Raw genomic sequence first — 21,334 nt, forward strand, 5'->3', positions numbered from 1 at the left:
AATAGGCGAACGGGTACCTGCAATTCATTACAACTATATTTTATGCCTCGATAGAGAGCTGCTGTCCTCTGGTAACCTACAGCTGCATATACAGACACTCATACTGCTCTATGTTTAATACAGCTACACACTACACAGATGCCTGTAATACAGAGATACCTTGGTACACAAAAGTCACAAAAACGGCGCTGCGAGCTTGTGACTTGCGCCAAACAAATCAGGCCATCCATCACACTACATATGATCCTATACAGTGGATGCCACAGTTTACTAGCCATGTTTAGACTCCTTTTGTAGTGTGCGCTTTTGCTGTTATGAATATATAGAACAGGAGGCATGACTATTAATCACTTGATTATTATTGTTTTTTTGGATATGACCCATTGGTAGACAATGGTGTCCTGGTTGCTAAGTTTTACTTATATCTGTGAGGCAAATCAGGTATAGTCATCCTATCTGATAAAAGATAAATATAGGGGCAATGTGTGTGTGAAACTTCACACCTGGTAGAGTAACACTAGCTTTAAAAAATTGAATTTATGTTGTGAATGTTCTGACATCTATCACATTCTTACGCAATCAAACCCTTCTTAAGCTAGAATCAGCCATATGCACAGACCATTTAATAAGGTTTCTATGGCATGACAATGAACATCAGCTTTTGCTGTGGCCAATTTATAAACGATTGTGCAGGAACAGCATCTTTATGACATAAGCCAGTGAGCACAGCATTGCAAGTACCTTAACATGTTTTTGTAGTATATGAGTAAGAACATGTTAATCTGCTTGTGACGCTGGCCACTTGGCTGGTTATCAATGTGCAGTTCTTGTGTTGTCATTTTTAAATGGACTGAAGTTTTTTTTCCTTTTTACTGAGCTTGTGTATCGAAATTTTACTTGCAGTGAACACCATACTTAGCATTGAGAAAACTCTAGTGAGAATTATAACATGTAACACAAACTGAATTTCATTTTAAAACTTTAAAACTGATTCTCTTCTGTGTGAATTTTCTGATGTCTAACAACCACTGGGTTCTGGATATTAACATTCTTAGTATAAGAAAATGCATCTTATGTGTGAACTTATTGATGTTTATAAAAATAAGCTTTAGAGCTAGATTTTCCACCTTTAAATCTAGGTAATGGTTTTCTTCCAGTGTGAGTTTTATGATGTATAACAAGCTGTGACTTAAAACTGAAAGATATCCTACACTCTGAACAGGAGAACGGTTTCTCTCCTGTGTGAGTTCTCTGATGTCTAACAAGTATTGCATTTTGCCTGAAACATTTGCCACATTCTGAACAAGTGTATGGTTTCTCTCCTGTGTGAGTCCTCCGGTGATTAACTAGAGTTGAGGTGCAACTAAAACATTTCCCACACTCAGAACATGAAAAAGGCTTTTCCCCTGTATGAGTTCTCTGATGTCTAATGAGATATGCATTAAAGCTGAAGCATTTCCCGCAATGAGAACAAGAGAATGGGTTTTCTCCAAAGTGCATTCTCTGGTGTCTAACAAAATCAGCATTACGACCAAAACATTCCCCACATTCAGAACATGAGAATGATTTCTCTCCTGTATGAGATCTCTGATGTCTAACAAGTATTGCATTTTGCCTGAAACATTTACCACATTCTGAACAAGTGAATGGTTTCTCTCCTGTATGAGTCCTCCGGTGATTTACAAGTGTTGTGGTACGGCTAAAACATTTTCCACATTCAGGACATGAGTAAGGTTTTTCCCCTGTGTGAGTTCTCTGATGTCTAATGAGATATGCATTAAAGCTGAAGTACTTACCACAATAAGAACAAGAGAATGGTTTCTCTCCAGAGTGCATTCTCTGATGACTGACCAGATCGGCATTACGACCAAAACATTTCCCACATTCTGCACACGAGAATGGTTTCTCGCCCGTGTGAGTTCTCTGATGTGCAAGCAGTTGCGAATTAAAATGAAAACATTTCCCACATTCAGAACATGAGAAAAGCTTATCCCCTCTGTGGCTTCTCTGATGTCTAACAAGATAAGCATTTGAACCAAAATTCTTACCACATTCAGAGCATGAGAATGGCTTATCTCCTGTGTGTGTTCGCTGATGGTTAACAAGTATCGAGTTTTGGCTGAAACATTTGCCACATTCAAAACATGAAAATGGTTTCTCTCCTGTGTGAGCTCTTTGATGTCGAATAAGATGTGATTTAAAACTATATGATTTCTCACACTCAGAACAAGAAAAAGGTTTCTCTCCTGTGTGAGTTCTCTGATGGTGAACAAGTAAAGACTTTTGGCTGAAACGTTTTTTACATTCAGAACATGAATATGGCTTTTCTCCTGTGTGGGTTCTCTGATGAATTAAAAGTTGAGAGTTAAAGTCAAAACATTTCCCACAATCAGAACATAAGAATAATTTTGGTTCTGTGTGCATCTTCTGAGGAGTACCCATATTGCATTTTAAGGAAAGCTTGTGCTCTATGGAGTTCTTCAATCCAAAAGATTTCTCTTCTGTCTTGCTTAGTGCGTTTCTGGTTTTGTGACATTTTTCTGGAAAATGTATGTTCACAAAGCTTTCTGAAATAAATTTAGGAATCAAATTAAACACGTTGCTTAAGGGTTTGAAAATCTCTCCTCTGGTTTGGTGACTTTCAGTTAAGGAAATTTTCCTTTAAATCATTAGCATGACATTTGGAAAGATATCTAAACATTAATCACTATGCTTAATTAACACTACACTTCTTTAAAAGAGAAAAAATATTCTTGAAATGATGAAAATACAATTCTACGTTAAACCAAATAAGACATGGGGAGGCTAAAATGAGATTTACAATAAATTAAGTTACGGTTGTATTCGCATTACCCCTTAAAGGAACACTATAGTCACCTAAATGACTTTAGCTAAATAAAGCAGTTTTAGTGTATAGATCATTCCCCTGCAATTTCACTGCTCAATTCACTGTCATTTAGGAGTTAAATCACTTTGTTTCTGTTTATGCAGCCCTAGCCACACCTCCCCTGGCTATGATTGACAGAACCTGCATGAAAAAAAAACTGGTTTCACTTTCAAACAGATGTAATTTACCTTAAATAATTGTATCTCAATCTCTAAATTGAACTTTAATCACATACAGGAGGTTCTTGCAGGGTCTAGCAAGCTATTAACATAGCAGGGGATAAGAAAATCTTAATTAAACAGAACTTGCAATAAAGAAAGCCCAAATCGGGCTCTCTTTACAGGAAGTGTTTATGGAAGTCTGTGCAAGTCACATGCAGGGAGGTGTGTCTAGGGTTCATAAACAAAGGGATTTAACTCCTAAATGGCAGAGGATTGAGCAGTGAGGCTGCAGGGGCATGTTCCATACACCAAAACTGCTTCATTAAGCTAAAGTTGTTCAGGTGACTATAGTGTCCCTTTAAGGATGGAGGCAATTGTCCAAGTTCTGAACCAGAATTTAGAAGTTTCTTCAACCATAATTTAAATTTTTCATATTAAGTGCACCCACACTTAATATATATCATTTTGTTCAGGAGAAATAGGGCTTTCACTTCACATATTTATACATGAAGCATAATTTAATATGAATAACATCTAAACAATAGTGTGAGAAATTAAAGGAATACTATAGGGTCAGGAACACAAAAATGTATTCCTGACCCTATAGTGTTAAAAACATCAGCTAGGGGCGTGATGACGTAATACACACATGGCGTGAGGGGAAAGTTTCAAGACAGAAGATAAGGGACTCCAAGGAATGAGGGAGAGAGCGGGCCACAAGGCATGCTGAGAAGCTGAGTTCAAGGTTCGAGTAAGGAGAGAACGCGACTGATAGAGATAGAAACAGAATGTGATGGCAGATAAGAACCATTCAGCCTATCTAGTCTGCCCAATTTTCTAAATACTTTCAGTGGTACCTGGCCTTATCTTATAGTTAGGATAGCCTTATGTCTATCCCACGCCTGCTTAACCCCTTAAGGACACATGACATGTGTGACATGTCATGATTCCCTTTTATTCCAGAAGTTTGGTCCTTAAGGGGCTAAACTCCTTTACTGTATTAACCTCTACCACTTCCAGTGGAAGGCTCTTCCATGCATCCACTACCCTCTCAGTAAAGTAATACTTCCTGATATTATTTTTAGACCTTTGCCCCTCTAATTTAAGACAATGTCCTCTTGTTGTGGTAGTTTTTCTTCTTTTAAATATAGTCTCCTCCTTTACTGTGTTGATTCTCTTTATGTATTTAAATGTTTCTATCATATCCCCCCTGTCTCGTCTTTCCTCCAAGCTATACATGTTAAGATTCTTTAACCTTTCCTGGTAAGTTTTATCCTGCAATCCATGAACCAGTTTAGTAGCTCTTCTCTGAACTCTCTCTAAATCGCATTTGTTCGCCCGCCGCGTTTGCCACGAACAAGCTATGTTCGCCGGCGAACTGTTCGGGTCATCACTACTCAGTTCGGGTTATCACTACTCACCAGTGTTCTGTACAATTGCAAGAGCACCTCTTTCTACTGCTAATACCTCTCCCTATACTACCAAGCATTCTGATAAAGAGATAAGTGACGGATAGGCTGCCTGTGAAGATTTACTGCACAGCTCTACTTTAATCCAGATTTATTTTGATAAGGATTCAAACTTAAACAGCTAAAAAGAAGATCCGAGGAATACAAAGTTGAAAAGAGAAATTCCACTGAAGCCGGAACTGTCAGTAAGGTATGAATCATTACTGAATACTGAATCCTGCTGAAGGCTTGAAACTGCAGAGAAAATCAGGTACGCATGAATTGGATTATTTATTTTTGAGTTAAATTGTGGAAGTAAAACAAAGTGAACGACTTCCTGCAAATGTTTAAAGTTATTAAGTAAACGTGCCGGAACCCAAAAAGAAGAATATCTGCAGATATATTCTGTTAAAAAAAAAAGATTTATTAAAGCATTTGAAATTAAAAGACTAAAATCAAAACAGATCTAAAGAAAACAGCCATAATATTGACTTTGCTGTACTAAGTATATAGAGCTGTAATTACCTATATATATATATATAAATAATAAGGAAAAGAGGAGAAAAAAACAACAACAGAAAAACAGGGTTAAAAATGGCATCTAAAAGAATGCAATAAAGTAAATAGAGTGTAAAAATGGAGGGGGAAAAAAAAAGGACAAAAACAAGAAAAACATCTTTCATCCTTTTTCTCCATACAAGACACTGAATTAATGGAGAAAAACGGTGCAGATACATCGCTGTCATTATCTCACGCAATAGAAAGTGACACTGTCTCCCCAAGCTTCCTAAAAGATTGCCTCGATATAGTGCTGAAAGACCTTAAAAATGAAATAATAAATTTATAGACCTGAAATCAGATATCCTGTCTCTTAACCAGAGAATTCAACATATGGAACAGATAGAAAAATCAACTTCAGGATATGCAAGAAAAACAGAATATTATGGAATCTAAAATAATGCAGTTAGAAGAAAAAACAAGTGACCTCGAAGACAGATCAAAGACAGAAAACGTAAGATTCCGGAACATACCAGAAGACATCGAAGATAGTAAATTTAAATAGTTCTTAAAAGAACTCTTCCATTGCCTAGAATTGCCAAACAACAATCATGAACAGAAAATGGATAGATGCCATAGACTTCCACTTAATAGAACAACACCAGATAATCTACCACGTGACGTTATAGTGGCTTTCCACTCTTACGAATTCAAATGGGGAGTTACATGGGAGTTTAAGAGAAGGAGTTCATTGTAAGATATATTTAAGGACTTAAAATATTGCCAGATGTCTCTTACCATACACGTGCAAAGAGGAGATCCTTTGCATTTATTTTTCTAGTTATAAAACAACAAAACTTAAAATTCAAATGGGGATTTCCAACGGCCCTGAGAATTACGTATGAGAATAATTGGTACACATTTAATAATCATGAGCAAGCTACGGAATGGGTGAAGAATTGGTTATAATATCGGAAACTTGTTTGGCGGGTTGGGAGAATTGTTTGAGGAGGGGTTGAGGGGATAAAGGGATGTTTAATAAAAGGAGACACATAATTGTCACTATAAAGCGTTTAAACTAATACAATTATAAATAGATAAGGTATAAAGAGAAATTCTATACAGATACAGACGGTTAAAATAGATGAGGAATATCCCCGGGGATTATACCGCTGAACGCCCTTCCCACCAGAGCTGGTTTAGCATTCAAGAGTTTTATATATTGTATTTACTTATATTTTAAACTTACTACACTATCCGGCTTCCTGTATATACCCTTTTGTCTCCTACATATGAGTGGATTTACAAGGAAGAATCAAATAAGGACAATCGTTGCAGACCGAATATTTCCGTACTAGACGACTGCACGAGACACTCTTAGATAAGACTCTCTTTTTTATCCATTTATTTTATTTGGACTATTTATTTTACTGTTACTAGGCACAGCTTTTATTGTTATCATTTTTTTTATATGTTGTTCCCCTGAATGGATTGATTGTGAATATATAATTTTTATGTGAAGTATATTTTAGAAATTATGAATATGCTGTAAAAACTGTATTTTTCCTGCCTGTGATAAATTACATTAACCCATTGTGTTCAGTAATTATATCACAGGCAGAGGGGAGGATTTTATGTGTTTGTGCTGGGTGTGTTTTATGTTTTACTGTACGGGATTGGTTACATGTTGTCCCTCCCTGTGGGATGTCCCCTTGCATGGGGACTTGCATAAAAGTCTGTGAGTGTTAATTAAAACAGACCACTGCTTGACCCGCAACACAGAGCTCTGTCTCGTTCTTGGGGGGGATTTACTGTATGCTGTTACAGACTGATTGCCAGGAGTGTAAGCCGCTTGGGAGCTTTTCCTGTTCGTCTGCTAGCAGCTATTCGTGAGGTTTCAGTTCGGGAGTTTGGAGTGCTACCTTATTCCCTTGTATGCAGTTCGGGAGTTTGGTGCATTCACTTGTATTCAATTCGGGAGTTTGGTGTTCTACAGTAGCTGCCTTTATATCTGAAAGGGGAATATCGCCTAAACGGATTTTTTATTTTTTTTGGATTAAAGGGGTTTATTCAATAAACAGTGCATTTGACACATTTAGGCTAAAACTAATTCTCCAGCTCACATACCTTCCCAACCAGTTTTTTTTTTAATTTTAATTTTTATTGAAGTTTTTCACAGTAGACATCATTATCATAGTATGGGTAAAGCAACTAAACAGTTAGATAGTGATATATTCAGTTTTGCATATTCTAGGTAACAGTCTCTCCTAGTGTACATTGTAAAATTGTAGGAGTCACAGGTAACATTATTACGTTGGAAAAACAGTATGTGTGAACTTTTTAAAACAAGGTGTGTTACAAATGCCGTTAACTTATTATTATGCCATTGGGGGTAGTTCTGCGTTGGGGCGACTGTGTAAGCTTGGGCTTTGTGGCTCCTGGTAGAGAACTTACGTGGTGCAAGTCTCGTTAGGAGAGTCTCTGAATTTTAAAGTTCCCCTCCGGGTGTCGAGGCTTGGTTGAGCCCAAGTCTTTGCCTTTTAGTGTAGGATGCGTTTTCTTGGTCGGTGAGTGAAGCCGCTGCTGGGGTTCAAGGATGCTGCTCGCCCTGGGCTCCCGGTTTTTCTTAGGTGTCTCTAAGGGTGTCCCTGCAGTGGTAGCTTGTGGGAGATCTGTGAGCCCGAGCCTTTGCAGTAGTGGCTCTGGGTCCTCCGCTGATGTCAGTGTCATTGATATGTCACCACTGGTCACTACTAGTGCACCCCCTAGTCCCCAGCAGGACCTTATAGAGTTGTCTCTGAGTTTTCTGGCGGTTGGGGCCAGCTTCCTCCTTTCCATTAGGACAGAGAATGGTAAATCCACAAAGATTGAGACCGCCTGACCTTTATGTTGTGCCGGTCCCTGCTCTCTGGAACGTTTCATGATCGCTATGTGTTCACCGCTATGTCTCTAGTTACTGCTATAATATCTCTAGGCGCGGTGCTTGGGGCCGTGGCCGACTTTTGCACCCTGAATGCCGAGGTGATCGTGTGTTGGGCAGGAGTGTCTTTTATGCCCATGGTATCTATCAGGTCCCTTACAAAGGTAAGTACAGACTCTTCAGGTATGTCTTCTGAGACTCCTCTGAGGCGAAGGTTTTTTGTCTGTGGCGCGTTTCTAGGGTAGTCACTGCTTGGGTCAGTTGTTGCACTTGGGAGGAGAGGCTGTCCAGTCTGTTGTCTGTGAGTTGTGTGTGTTTCTTGCTGGAGGCCTCCCTTTCTTCTATCTGTTGTACTCTGTGCCGGATCTCCCCTATTTCTGCCTATGCTGCCTAGAGGTCTTCCTTCCAGACCTTCCGGAGGTCGGTCAATAGCCTCCTGATGTCTCCCCTTGTAGAGGGTGTCTCGTCGTCGTCAGACTCCGACATGCCAGACTCCGCTCTTGATCGGGGAGAGCTCGGCAGATCATCCTCCTCTTGGGAGGTCTCTGATGGCTCCGGTGTCCCCTGCGCCTCTGGCGCCATTTTGGGCTGGTGCTGCCGGCCTCTCAAAGGATAGCCGGATATCTCGTTGCCGGTCAGCCTCTGGATGGTGAGTCTTCTTGTGTTTGCGCCCCATCGTATCGTGTGTAGGGGGGTGTCGAGTTGTTCGCTGTGGATGTCGGTTTTGTGGCTGTTTTTTTCTGTATTCTCCCAGGCCCTAACGGAGCTCAGGGGAGACACGTCTTTCGCTTAGCTCTGTAGGCCACGCCCCCGCCTAAACGGATTTTAACCCCTTGTCTGCTGAAACGGTCCGTTACAAATACCAAATAAAAAAAAAAAATAATAAAAAAAAACAGCTAGCCCCCCTGACCCGCCTAAATATAGTAACATCTTAATTTTATTTCAGTCTGCTGCTGCTGGTTCTGCCCCTGATTTGCCTGCGTGTCTGGGAATCACTAATCTCATTAACCCCAGACAGAATGGCCCTGAAAAAGGGATTATGCTACATTTAATTGTATGGAGGACCCTCTGGAGGGCAATCTACATTTGAACTGTATATATATAGATAGAGAGAGATATTACTGTGTTTATTTTACCCCCTACATTAGGTCTGAGCTAATGTGTGGGGGGAAAGGGATATGATTACTACTGTAATACAGGCGAGAAGGTATACAGAGAAAGGGCTATAACCTCGGTAGTCCTTCCAGAGGAATTGGTACCCAGAGATCCCAGTTTAGCTTTGGCGATGGAGCACTGCAGGGTCTCCTGGTAGCGGCGAGGAAGTTGACCAGACAGAGGTAATACGTCCAAGTACAGGAGCTCTGTTACAATCATCATTCTCTTCCCTGTGTGTCCTTACTGTATGTTCACTTCAGAATAAAAATATTTATCCTTACCTATGGTTCGATGCGCTTCTTTCCTCACAATGAAGGAGATCCGCAACAAATTTAAGTCCTGTAATCTATGAATATGCAGAGTTTCAAAGAGAAATGCTACACATACAGACTCCAGGCACCATCACCACAAATTAGGAAGGGGTTATGGTATGTGTAGTAACCATTTAAGTCTTCAAATGGTAGCCCTTGACTGAGAAATCTGACTGCTAGGCTTTCTTATGAAGAACTGTGACAACCTAGCAATGTTATTCTGGTTTTAACAAAATGAGGAGATTTCCTGTTTATAACTCATATATAGCTATACGCTGTCATACTATAGCTTACTTGCTGCTGAGCTATGGAAAGTCCATATCTAAGGTTGTGACCCATTCTGAGCACCTGAAACTAAAAATATTCAATGATTCTTTTACATATAAAATAAACCTTATAAAACAACATTGTGGCTATTCACAGATAAATATACAAAGAGGCCTCAGACTAACCAGCACACAATAGCCAGGGGCAAGAAGTTAACAGAAACACCAAACACTGAGAGGCAGGGCTGCCATCAGAAATTTTGGGGCCCCTGACACAGCTCAAGGTCTGGGCCCCCCGGCGCCTGCACCTGAGTTCTCCCCTCCCCCCCCCTCCTCCCCTCCTCGCCTCCCCCTCCCCCCCCTCCCCCCCCCTCCTCCCCTCCCCCTCCCCCCCCCTCCCCCCGAGTCCGCCCACAGGGATGCAGTGTCTGCAGGGCCGGTGCAAGGATTTTTGCCGCCCTAGGCAAAAGTAAAGTTTGCCGCCCCCCATGTGACATCACAGTGCCCCACTCATATGATCTGCCATGTTAACTAACACAGTGCTGCAGTGCCGCCGTGTTTACAATAAAAGGCCTGCAGGGACAGGCTATAGACACCAGAACCACTACATTAAGCTGCAGTGTTCTGGGGACTATAGTGTCCCTTTAATGTGAGGTAAATTAGAGATTAGTGCCACGAATAATATACTAGATTGCCTACTTACAACCAGATGAGGATGATGATGGGCTTCAGCTGCCGTCTGGCTCCACTGGTCTGGTGTAGAACAGGCTCTCTGGAGGCGGTTTGTAACTGTGGTCACAAAAATCAATGTTCTGGGAGAACGGGAAGCAGCTCCATTTTTTGAGGGCCCTTTACACAGCTCAAGGTCTGGGTCCCAGGGTCCACCTTCATGTTCCACCAATGAGTTTGTTCACAGGGGTGTGTGTGTGTGGGGGGGATGTCCTGATGTGTGTAAGGAATGCATTGTGTGAATCTGTGTTTGTATGTGTAAGGGCTGCAAGGTGAGTTTGTGTATGTATGGGATGCAGTGTGTGTGTCTGTAAGGGATGCACTGAGTGTGTGGAAGGGGTGCATTGTGTGTTGCTGTGTGTAAGGGATGCATTGCTTGTGTATGTGTGTCTGTGTGTAATGCATTGTGTGTTTTTCTGTGTGCAAGGGGTGCATTGTGTGTGTGTGTGATGGATGTCAATCTCTGCCCCTACCCCCGTCAATTTCCTTTTTCTCCCCCCCCCTCCAATTTCCTTCCTCTCCCCCCTCCAATTTCCTTCCTTCCTCCCTCCCCCCCCACTCACTCAAATTTCCTCCCTCCCCCCCCACTCACTCAAATTTCCTCCCTCCCCCCCCACTCACTCAAATTTCCTCCCTCTCCCCCCCACTCACTCAAATTTCCTCCCTCTCCCCCCACTCAAATTTCCTCCCTCTCCCCCCCTCACTCAAATTTCCTCCCTCTCCCCCCCCTCCCCTGCCCACCCCCACCCACTCAAATTTCTCCCTCCCTCTCCCCCAGCCCACTCACTCAAATTTCTCCCTCCCTCTCCCCCACTCACTCAAATTTCTCCCTCCCTCTCCCCCACCCCCACTCACTCAAATTTCTCCCTGACACCCAGCGGGCGCGCGAGGGAGCACTCTCCCTGGCCGAGTGCTTCCTCTTCAGCTCCCTCACGCGCCGCGTACTGATGCCGGAGCATGACGTCATCTTCCGGCTCCGGCATCAGTACGGTGCGCGAGGGAGCTGAAGAGGAAGCACTCAGAGGAGAGTGCTCCCTCGCGCGCCTGCCGGTTGTCAGCAGGGCCAGCCTCTGGGGGGCTACTGGGCCCCCCAGGAGAAGAGGCTGGCCCAGTGGGTACATACCGGGGTCGCAGGGCCCCCTGCGACCCGGTATGTACCCACTGAATGTGGGGCCCGGACGACTTGAGCAGTCCGGGCCCCCCAGGACCGCCGGGCCCATGACAACCGTTGCGGTTGTCATGCCCTGATGGCGGCCCTGCTGAGAGGCACAACAAAGTTGCTGGGATTGTGTACCGAAACATCTGCACAACATATGTGCTGGACCTGCCTAATTCCAGATGGGAGATATCACAAAGTGTAGTTGAGAATGACAGGGCTAAGATCCTGTGGGACTTTCAGATCCAGACAGACAAGCAAGCAGTGGACAAACAACCTGACATTGTGATGGTAGACAAGGAGTGGAAGACTGCAGTGGTTGTGGATGTGGCAATACCCAGTGACTATAACATTAGGAAGAAGTAACAAAAATGATCATTATTGATTTGTTGTTGCAGCTTTAGTGTAAAACATCCAAATTTGTCTGGGGGTATGGCAGGCTCCCTGCTATAGCGCACAAGGATTCCCCGCTCCGCAAATGGCTGGAGGGTTGTGCGGCCTACTCACCAGCAGGCTCACCTGCTTCCAGTTCATGGACACAGTGAGTAGCACAGGTTGGTTTGCTCTCGCAACCATTCTTGTCCCAGACTGTGGGCTCTCCCAAGTTGAGCAGGACATATATACACACACACACACACATATATACACACACACACATATACACACACACACACACACATGCATATAATATATGTGTGTAAACGATACAAGCTTTCAGGACAGGGGTGACACTAAGTACTATTTTTTTGACCCTCAGTAATTCCAATTGGTCAGCCTTTTTTGCACTCTAAATGCCACATTGGTTCCCCTTGTTCTTTAATAAAGTGCCCATCAGGTGGTCCGAATACTAAGTGCAATCCCATGGACATATTTATTAAGTACAGCCCTTTATCAGTGCGGCTGTTTCCCCTGCAAGGCCGTGCTGAGTCGGGAGGAAGTGATCACACACTTTCCTTCCTCCCAGCAGATATAGCGTTGTGCACGAGAGAGGAGGCAGAAAGAGGAGACAGCCCTAGCCAGCTCTTACCAATCCCAGCCATCACCTTTCAGGTTCAGCCAGCCTCCAGGAAATTTAAGGTATGGAAGTAGAAGAGTGCCAAAAATATGCATGTGTCTTTTTTGTGTGTGTTTGTGTTTATGTATATGTTCATATCTATGCATGTGTGTTTTTTAGTGTATGTATGCATGTTTCACTGTGTATATCTGTGTCACTTGTGTATGTGTATATGTGAATTCACCCAAACACTAACACTACACACATTTACACCCCTGCATATGAATGGAAATGGTAGAATTAGGAGAGTTTAAGGACAGTTTAGAATCTATCTTTTGATCACCCATGCTCTATAGAGGGACCCAAAAACAATTCTCGCACAAGAACCCTCTGTTAGGTACACCACTGACCGGCGGGGCTGTTATTAGGAATGCTGGTAATTCTCAGTCCTGTGCATCCCACTGCTTATCTACCTACCCACAATAGGAGCATTATATTCTCTCTCACCCACAATCCTGTGTGCTAGCCCCTACTAGTTACCCGCAGTTAATCTTTTGCTCTCCGTCTTTCTCTCCATTCCCGTTCCGTCAATGGGTTTCCTGTGCCCCCTCCCTACCATGGCTGAATGTATGATTGGCACATCGCTTGTCACCAGCCTCCATTTTCCCCAGCCAGGGCTTCCAGAAGTGCATTAAGCAGTGCTGACCGGGCACAGTGGTGCTGAGGAAGCGGCAAAAACTTGACAAGGGCAGCATGGTGAGGGGCAGCTGCTCATCGATGCCAATAACTGCATGCACTGGGGCCACATGCTGGACTATCTGTACAACCTTGGCAAGGCTGGCTTCACTGGCAACGTTCCAACTCCTGGTCTTCTTCAACGGGGCCCTAGACAAGCCCTGCTGCATGAATGTGTAAAACAGTAATTCACAGACCAGCAGTCTGCCCAGCATATCATCAGCCGCAGTAAGGGCACCCTTGCTGCCTCCCTCCCTCTATGTGCACAACACATTGTATCTGCCTGGCACGGCTCAGATTTTTATATCAAGGGGTGACCCCTTCACCCAAATCTGTGTGTACCTCTGAAATTGTATATTTCCAGCCACCCAGTGCTCGGGGTCAAAATCAATGCATAACCCCCAAAATACCTTCTGTGTAACTCCTTAAAATCCTACGTGTACCAACTGAATGGCACACAGCCTCGCCTGGCTATGCGCAGGTTTCACTTCATTGATTTTTATTTTTTTATCTGTATATTTAAAAAAAATATTGATTAGGAAAATAATTATTTCGCTGCACTACAAAAATATATAAACATTTTGATCCTGATGAAAGTCCCAGAGAGGGACTGAAACGTTGATCCTATGTTTTAAGCTTGCGAAATAAAGAAGTTTTATTCTAAGACCGTGAGTGCTGCCAGTTTTACTGTTATTTATATATATATATAAAACAATTCTATTTCACCACAAATATTTTAGAAATGTTGCACTAAAATATGCAAATTCATTAACCAAGAACACGATTGTGGCTGTACTATAGTAATACTAACCTGGACCTGGGTATATTGGACAACCAATCTCTTTAAATTCTTGGAGTCCCCTCACATACGGCTCTTCCCCTTGCTCAATCACCGATATAACTGGAGGAGTCACACGGATACATCCTGTGAGTGGATGAGAGACTTTTTATAGGATACTATGTTCTCTACACAAATATTACAAAATGTATAGAAAGCTATTTGAAGAAGAGTTACAGATAGAAATCCTGCCTGACAGACATCCTTACCCAGAGAGCGGAGGGTCTGGTAATTCTCCATCATCACATCCCGGTAAAGCTTCTTCTCGACTTCATTTAAATAGTCCCACTCCTCCTCGGAGAAGTAAACGGCCACTTCCTCAAACTCACACTGATCCTAAATAAGAAATGACTTTATAAAATGTTTCATAGTCATTACTATAAAAGCTCACTCTGTAGTTTACTGTGCTATCATTTATTATATTTAATAAAATCTCTGTCTTTACAGACTCCTTTGGAATATTTTCATTTGAGTTTGGCATTTTTCCTTCATATATCGGACACAACCTCCGCTCCAACTGTTGTGGGAAGATGTTAAAGGAAGATGTTGTGTAAGTTCTTCCCTTACCTGTCCATTCTTGTAGCAGTCCATCTGAGAGATCCTCTGCTTTCGGATTAGTTATCCATGAGTTTTTTGTGCACTCCAAACACTGGACTCTGGTCCTTGATAGTAATGCAGATTTTGCACTCTACAGTATGTTGGACAAGAGATAAGAGAGAGAAATTTACCTACCGGCAAATTAAACAATAAGTCTTCAATTGATTCTTTTGGATACATTTTTTTAAATGATCGCAATCTCTTAAAAAGACTTTTCAAGTTATGTAATTACAACAAATGCCATGGACTTTAATGGTGACTTCTGTAGATAAATCGTTTGAGAAGTTTTTCTGTCAGATTGGGATCACCATTAAACCCTTCGTGACTCTGGACGTGATTTTCTGTCATGCTTGTCCTACCATTAAGGAGGCATGATGGTAAATTTCTGCCATTTACTAACGTTAACCCCAGATCGCCGCAATCGATTGCAGGTGTGGCGGAACCAACCTCGCCACTGGAGGAGCCTGGTTGCCCACCTCTTGCCGCTGGACTATGGCCCTGCATTAAAAACCTTTTATTTTCCCTATGTGAGCAGTGTTACCCCAGATAGCTAAGCCATGGAACCCATTCGTATACCGAAAGACTATGGGAAGGACTTTGGCTCCATGGCGATTGAACTGTATGTATGTGATCTGAGCGCCATCCGGTAATAATTTTATGCTCAACAAGCATATATATAGAATGAGTGCTTCTCTCATCCGTACAAAGGCATTCTAAAGGGAAATTATGTAAAATTGTATAAAGGACAAATTCAATGAATTATAAGCAACAATGAGAGAAGTACATGTTACACAAGTTAAGGGTTTAACTTTAGTCTCTAATTTGAGTTTAGCCTAGATAATTAATGTATTGATGTCGTACTGATCCTTGTGTTTGTATGATTATAGAGACCATACTGGAGTATTTGTGCCGCCTGATATTCGGGACTACACACCAATCTCTCTGGCTGACCTACCTGCCTACCTACCTTTTTTGCAATTAAATCTGTTTGGTCAAAATCCATGCTGGCCAAAGAAACTAAGATGCTTACTTATGAGGACATAAACTAACTTGGAAAGTCCTGAAGGTGCAGTGCTGTCTAATGCCACTATTTCTGTATTACCCTTTTAACAATTGGGGTGTTGCACAGAGCATTGTGGTGAACAACCAGCAAACAGAAGAATTAAGAACTATGTGGAAGCTGACATTGTCTTGTTGTCAGCCATATTGCTACCCTTAGCTATGTTATGGTGTCTAAAATTATGGAACAAAGTTTATGGTGTCTAACATTCTTTATACTGCTTGAAAGACTTATTCTATTTTTCTGGACTATGTTGGACTATTGAACTATTTTGTTATTTTTATTTTTGTAGAGTTAGCCGGAGAGAGAGGAAGTGTTAGCTTACTCAGGCATGGATGTATTATGTGTGTCATTGATGTATGTGGGGTGTATCAAGGATGGATTCCCATGTATTATAGTGGATAAGATTGGACCGTCGAAATAGGGATGTGATTAGGAGGCATAGGACGCACGGTCATGATTGGGATTATTGTTAGAATTACAAACTGATGAGTTATCTCATGATTTAATATATAAATGGGCCTTCTCGAACTAATCAAGAAGTGTTTCCCAATCCCGATACCCGAGCTATTTACTTACAAGTGCGGGTTTTATAAGTCACTAATGCTGTTAACGTGAGGGGATGACATGTCTACACAGTCATGGCCCTCACTCAGGGTTTTCCAGATGTGCTTTTTTCCTCAAATATGAGTTTTTGCCACTGGGTTTTTTGACCTGGCCCCAGATCACCGGGTGGACTGGTAATCCAAGACCCTGGTCCAAAGAGGGGATAGATATTATTCCCGTTGTGACTATATGAGCTTACGTTATGAATTATAATAATAATAATAATATTCCCGTTGTTGGGAATAATACACTTTGCCTGTATTGACCCAAGGCTCAAGCTATAGATAACATGATGGTCAGTGTGTTTAAAAATGGTTAACATGACAGCTGTTTGAAATATTTAACTTGTACACTTAAAAGATGTATTCAACAGATAATTGAAAAAGCTGAAAATCGACAGCTCGAACTCCTCTTAAAGGGAAAACTTACGGCACAGAGCAAATGGGGGAAATCGAGGTGAAGAAATATTGAAAGTTTGAACAGACGAATTGAGTGAATTTCAAAGCTGGAGAAAGATAGGGAAGGGGGAGTGGGCAGAGTTTTAAAGGAGCAGTTGGGTGAAAGCAGAAATCCTACACTCTCAGCCTGTCTTGGGTTGTGGGTAAAGTGAAGATCACCAAAGGGTAGTGAGGCAGGGGTAGCAGTATCAGAGTGAGAGAGACATGTTTCCTTTAGTGCAAGTAGGTTTAGGGAGTGTGAGATAAATACGTCATGGATGGAAGTTGATTTCACGGTGCTGCACACAGAGCGTGCATTCCAGAGGGCAGCTTTAAAAGGAGGTATTATAGTGAGAGTTACATGGAATGGATATGAGATTTTTGTGGGTTCTGGTGTTAGCACCAGTTGGCTTAGTAGAGGAGAGGTCAAGGTTGGAGAGACACCACCAGCTCCCAGGAGCAGTAGGATGGAAAGGAAGAGAAGGTGGGAGTAGGATTTAAATGTTTGGAGTGAGATCTTATATTTAGGGGATTTAGGAGGGGTTTGTGGAGAAAGGCTGGATAGATATGAGTAAAGTGCATGTGATGAATACAGAGATGAGGAAAGGAGAGAGGGAGCAATGAAGATGGTGTCAGCAGGAACAGGTAAGTAAAAGATAGAGAGATTTTAATAATAAGGGAAGTGAGGTAGAATGTGAAAAATAGAAGGGAGAACATTATTAGGACAAAATTACTTTATTTAAATCCACCCAGCCTCCTTACTTCTGGAGAGCTGGAGTGGATAGGCTTTCCTTGGGGTCCAGTGGGGCTGCTGTCATCTCCCTACTCAGCTCCCTCTCAAGCACTGTTTAGTGAGCGGGGGGCAAGAGTGATGTCATAACCCGGCTCCCGGCATCACTGCAAGGGGGGAGCAGAGCATGGAGATTACAGCTCCCTCCCTCGCCGCGACATTAAAGGGAATCTCCAGTGCCAGGAAAACAATCAGTTTTCCTGGCACTGCAGGATTCCTCTCCCTCCCACTCCCCAGTTGCTGAAGGTGTAAAAACCCCTTCAGTGACTTACCTGAGGCAGCGACATGTCCCACGTCGCTGCCTGCTCCTCCCCCGACGCTCCACCTTCTGCCTCCGTCGGCCGGTGGGCGAGACTGATCCCGCCCACCGGCCGAGGAGACCTAATGCGCATGCGCGGCAAAGCCGCGCATGCGCATTAGCGCACCCCATAGGAAAGCATTGAGAATGAATTTCAATGCTTCCCTATGGGGAAATGAGCGACGCTGGAGGTCCTCACACAGTGTGAGGACGTCCAGCAACGCTCTAGCACAGATAATCTGTGCTAGGGACCAGGAAGTTCCCTCTAGTGGCTGTCTAGTAGACAGCCACTAGGGGAGGACTTAACCCTGCAAGGTAATTATTGCAGTTTATAAGAAACTGCAATAATTACACTTGCAGGGTTGAGGGTAGTGGGAGTTGGCACCCAGACCACTCCAATGAGCAGAAGTGGTCTGGGTGCCTGGAGTGTCCCTTTAAGTCATCCATCCGCCCTCCCTCAGCAATAAATGACTCGGCCGCCTCCCTCAGTCAGCAGTCTGCCTCAGCCCTGCATGATCCGACTGCCTGCCTCTGCTCTCAGGCACCTCGGGGGCTGAACAGGCTGACAAATCCCAGGCGCCAGGACAAATTTTCTGATAGCCACGGAAATGGAATTTGTCAGGCCCTGCGATAGTGAATGTAAAGAGCCGGTAATACAGTGAGATGGTTAATATATATATATACACATACATACATACATACATACACTGCTCAAAAAAATAAAGGGAACACTTAAACAACACAATGTAACTCCAAGTCAATCACACTTCTGTGAAATCAAACTGTCCACTTAGGAAGCAACACTGAGTGACAATCAATTTCACATGCTGTTGTGCAAATGGGATAGACAACAGGTGGAAATTATAGGCAATTAGCAAGACACCCCCAATAAAGGAGTGGTTCTGCAGGTGGTGACCACAGACCACAGACCACTTCCCAGTTCCTATGCTTCCTGGCTGATGTTTTGGTCACTTTTGAATGCTGGCGGTGCTTTCACTCTAGTAAGACGGAGTCTACAACCCACACAAGTGGCTCAGGTAGTGCAGCTCATCCAGGATGGCACATCAATGCGAGCTGTGTCAAGAAGGTTTGCTGTGTCTGTCAGCGTAGTGTCCAGAGCATGGAGGCGCTACCAGGAGACAGGCCAGTACATCAGGAGACGTGGAGGAGGCCGTAGGAGGACAACAACCCAGCAGCAGGACCGCTACCTCCGCCTTTGTGCAAGGAGGAACAGGAGGAGCACTGCCAGAGCCCTGCAAATGACCTCCAGCAGGCCACAAATGTGCATGTGTCTGCTCAAACGGTCAGAAAGACTCCATGAGGGTGGTATGAGGGCCCGACGTCCACAGGTGGGGGTTGTGCTTACAATCCAACACCGTGCAGGACGTTTAGCATTTGCCAGAGAACACCAAGACTGGCAAATTCCCCAATGGTTTCCTGTGCTCTTCACAGATGAAAGCAGGTTTACACTGAGCACATTTGACAGACGTGACAATGTCTGAAGATGCCGTGGAGAACGTTCTCCTGCCTGCAACATCCTCCAGCATGACCGGTTTGGCAGTGGGTCAGTAATGGTGTGGGCTGGCATTTCTTTGAGGGGCCGCACAGCCCTCCATGTGCTCGCCAGAGGTAGCCTGACTGCCAATAGGTACCGAGATGAGATCCTCAGACCCCTTGTGAGACCATATGCTGGTGCAGTTGGCCCTGGATTCCTCCTAATGCAAGACAATGCTAGACCTCATGTGGCTGGAGTGTGTCAGCAGTTCCTGCAAGACGAAGGCATTGATGCTATGGACTGGCCCGTCCATTCCCCAGACCTGAATCCAATTGAGCACATCATGTCTCGCTCCATCCACCGTCACGTTCCACCACAGACTGTCCAGGAGTTGGCAGATGCTTTAGTCCAGGTCTGGGAGGAGATACCTCAGGAGACCATCTGACACCTCATCAGGAGCATGCACAGGCGTTGTAGGGAGGTGTAAGGAGGTCATACAGGCACATGGAGCCACACACACTACTGAGCCTCATTTTGACTTGTTTTAAGGACATTACATCAAAGTTGGATCAGCCTGTAGTGTGTTTTTCCACTTTAATTTTGAGCGTGACTCCAAATCTAGACCTCCATGGGTTGAAAAATTTGATTTCCATTTTTTTATTTTTGTGTCATTTTGTGGTCAGCACATTCAACTATGTAAAGAAAAAAGTATTTCAGAAGAATATTTAATTCATTCAGATCTAGGATGTGTTATTTTTGTGTTCCTTTTATTTTTTTGAGCAGTGTATATAGTGACTGTGTGTATATATAGTGAGATAGTGAATAGAGAGAGAGATAGAGATAGTGACTGTGTGTATATAGTGACTGTATATATAGTGTGATGTGACTATGTATATAGTGTGTGTATATATAGTGAGATAGTGACTGTGTATATATAGTGAGATAGAGACTGTGTATATATAGTGAGATAGTGACTGTGTGTATATAGTCACTATCTCACTAAAAACAAAAAATTAAAGTGTAGGTACACTGGAAACAGAGTTTGGTTTATTAACTAATGAAGACCAGGAAAAAATGTAAAATAACTATTTCTCTTCAGTATATATGAATGAGGATCCTATGGCAAGAGATATGCAAATGATTGCTGCAGAAAACTTGCAAATAACTCGAGACAATGTGCTACAGCTATTAAAGAAAATTTATGTAAATAAAACTCCGGGGCCTGACAGTATTCACCCACAAGTACTTAAGGAGCTAAGTGGGGAAATAAGTGAACCTCTGTATTTAATTTTTCAAGATTCTTTTGTTTCAGGTGTTGTACCGGAGGATTGGAGGAAGGCAGATGTTTAAAAAGGGTTCAAAATCCTTGCCTGGAAATTATAGACCTGTGAGCGTAACTTCTGTAACTGGGAAAATATTTAAAGGGCTATTAAGGGCTAATATTCAGGAATTCATTGGGAAGAAGTGTGTTATTAGCAATAATCAGGATGGTTTTATGAAACATAGGTCATGTCAAACTAACCTAATTACATTCTACGAAGAAGTAAATAGAAGTATAGATCAGGGTGTTGCAGTGGATGTGATCTACTTGGATTTTGCCAAAGCATTTGATCCGGTTCCTCACAATAGGTTAGTCTTCAAACTAAAAGAAATTGGTCTAGATGAATATTCTTGCTCTTGGGTAGAACATTGGCTTAAGGATAGAGTACAACGAGTTGTCATTAATAGTAAATTTTCAGGCTGGACTAAAGTGGTAAGTGGTGTCCCTCAGGATTCTGTTTTGGGAACACTTCTATTTAACATATTTATAAATGATCTTGAAATAGGCATTGAAAGCCATGTATCAGTGTTTGCAGATGACACAAAACTTTGTAAAGTAATAAAATGTAAGCACTAAAATGGCAGATGAAATTTAACGCAGAGAAATGCAAAGTTTTGTACTTTGGGGTTAAG

At 42.8% G+C, this 21,334-nt stretch overlaps 1 protein-coding gene across 1 annotated transcript in view; it reads right to left on the reverse strand.

Annotated features, from left to right (window-relative positions):
- Nucleotides 1–411: 411 nt before the first annotated feature.
- LOC134574873 (zinc finger protein 84-like) overlaps nucleotides 412–21,334 on the reverse strand; it is a 75,680-nt gene continuing 54,757 nt past the window's right edge. The window contains exons 7-10 of the mRNA XM_063433922.1: nucleotides 14,544–14,786; nucleotides 14,308–14,434; nucleotides 14,078–14,185; nucleotides 412–2,567 (exon numbers count right to left, since the gene is read on the reverse strand). Coding sequence (XP_063289992.1) covers nucleotides 1,084–2,567; nucleotides 14,078–14,185; nucleotides 14,308–14,434; nucleotides 14,544–14,786 — 1,962 coding nt within the window. The 3' untranslated portion in view covers nucleotides 412–1,083. The remainder of the gene's footprint in view (nucleotides 2,568–14,077; nucleotides 14,186–14,307; nucleotides 14,435–14,543; nucleotides 14,787–21,334) is intronic.

This window comes from Pelobates fuscus, chromosome 10 (assembly GCF_036172605.1).
Source record: "Pelobates fuscus isolate aPelFus1 chromosome 10, aPelFus1.pri, whole genome shotgun sequence".
NCBI classification, from domain to species: domain Eukaryota; kingdom Metazoa; phylum Chordata; class Amphibia; order Anura; family Pelobatidae; genus Pelobates; species Pelobates fuscus.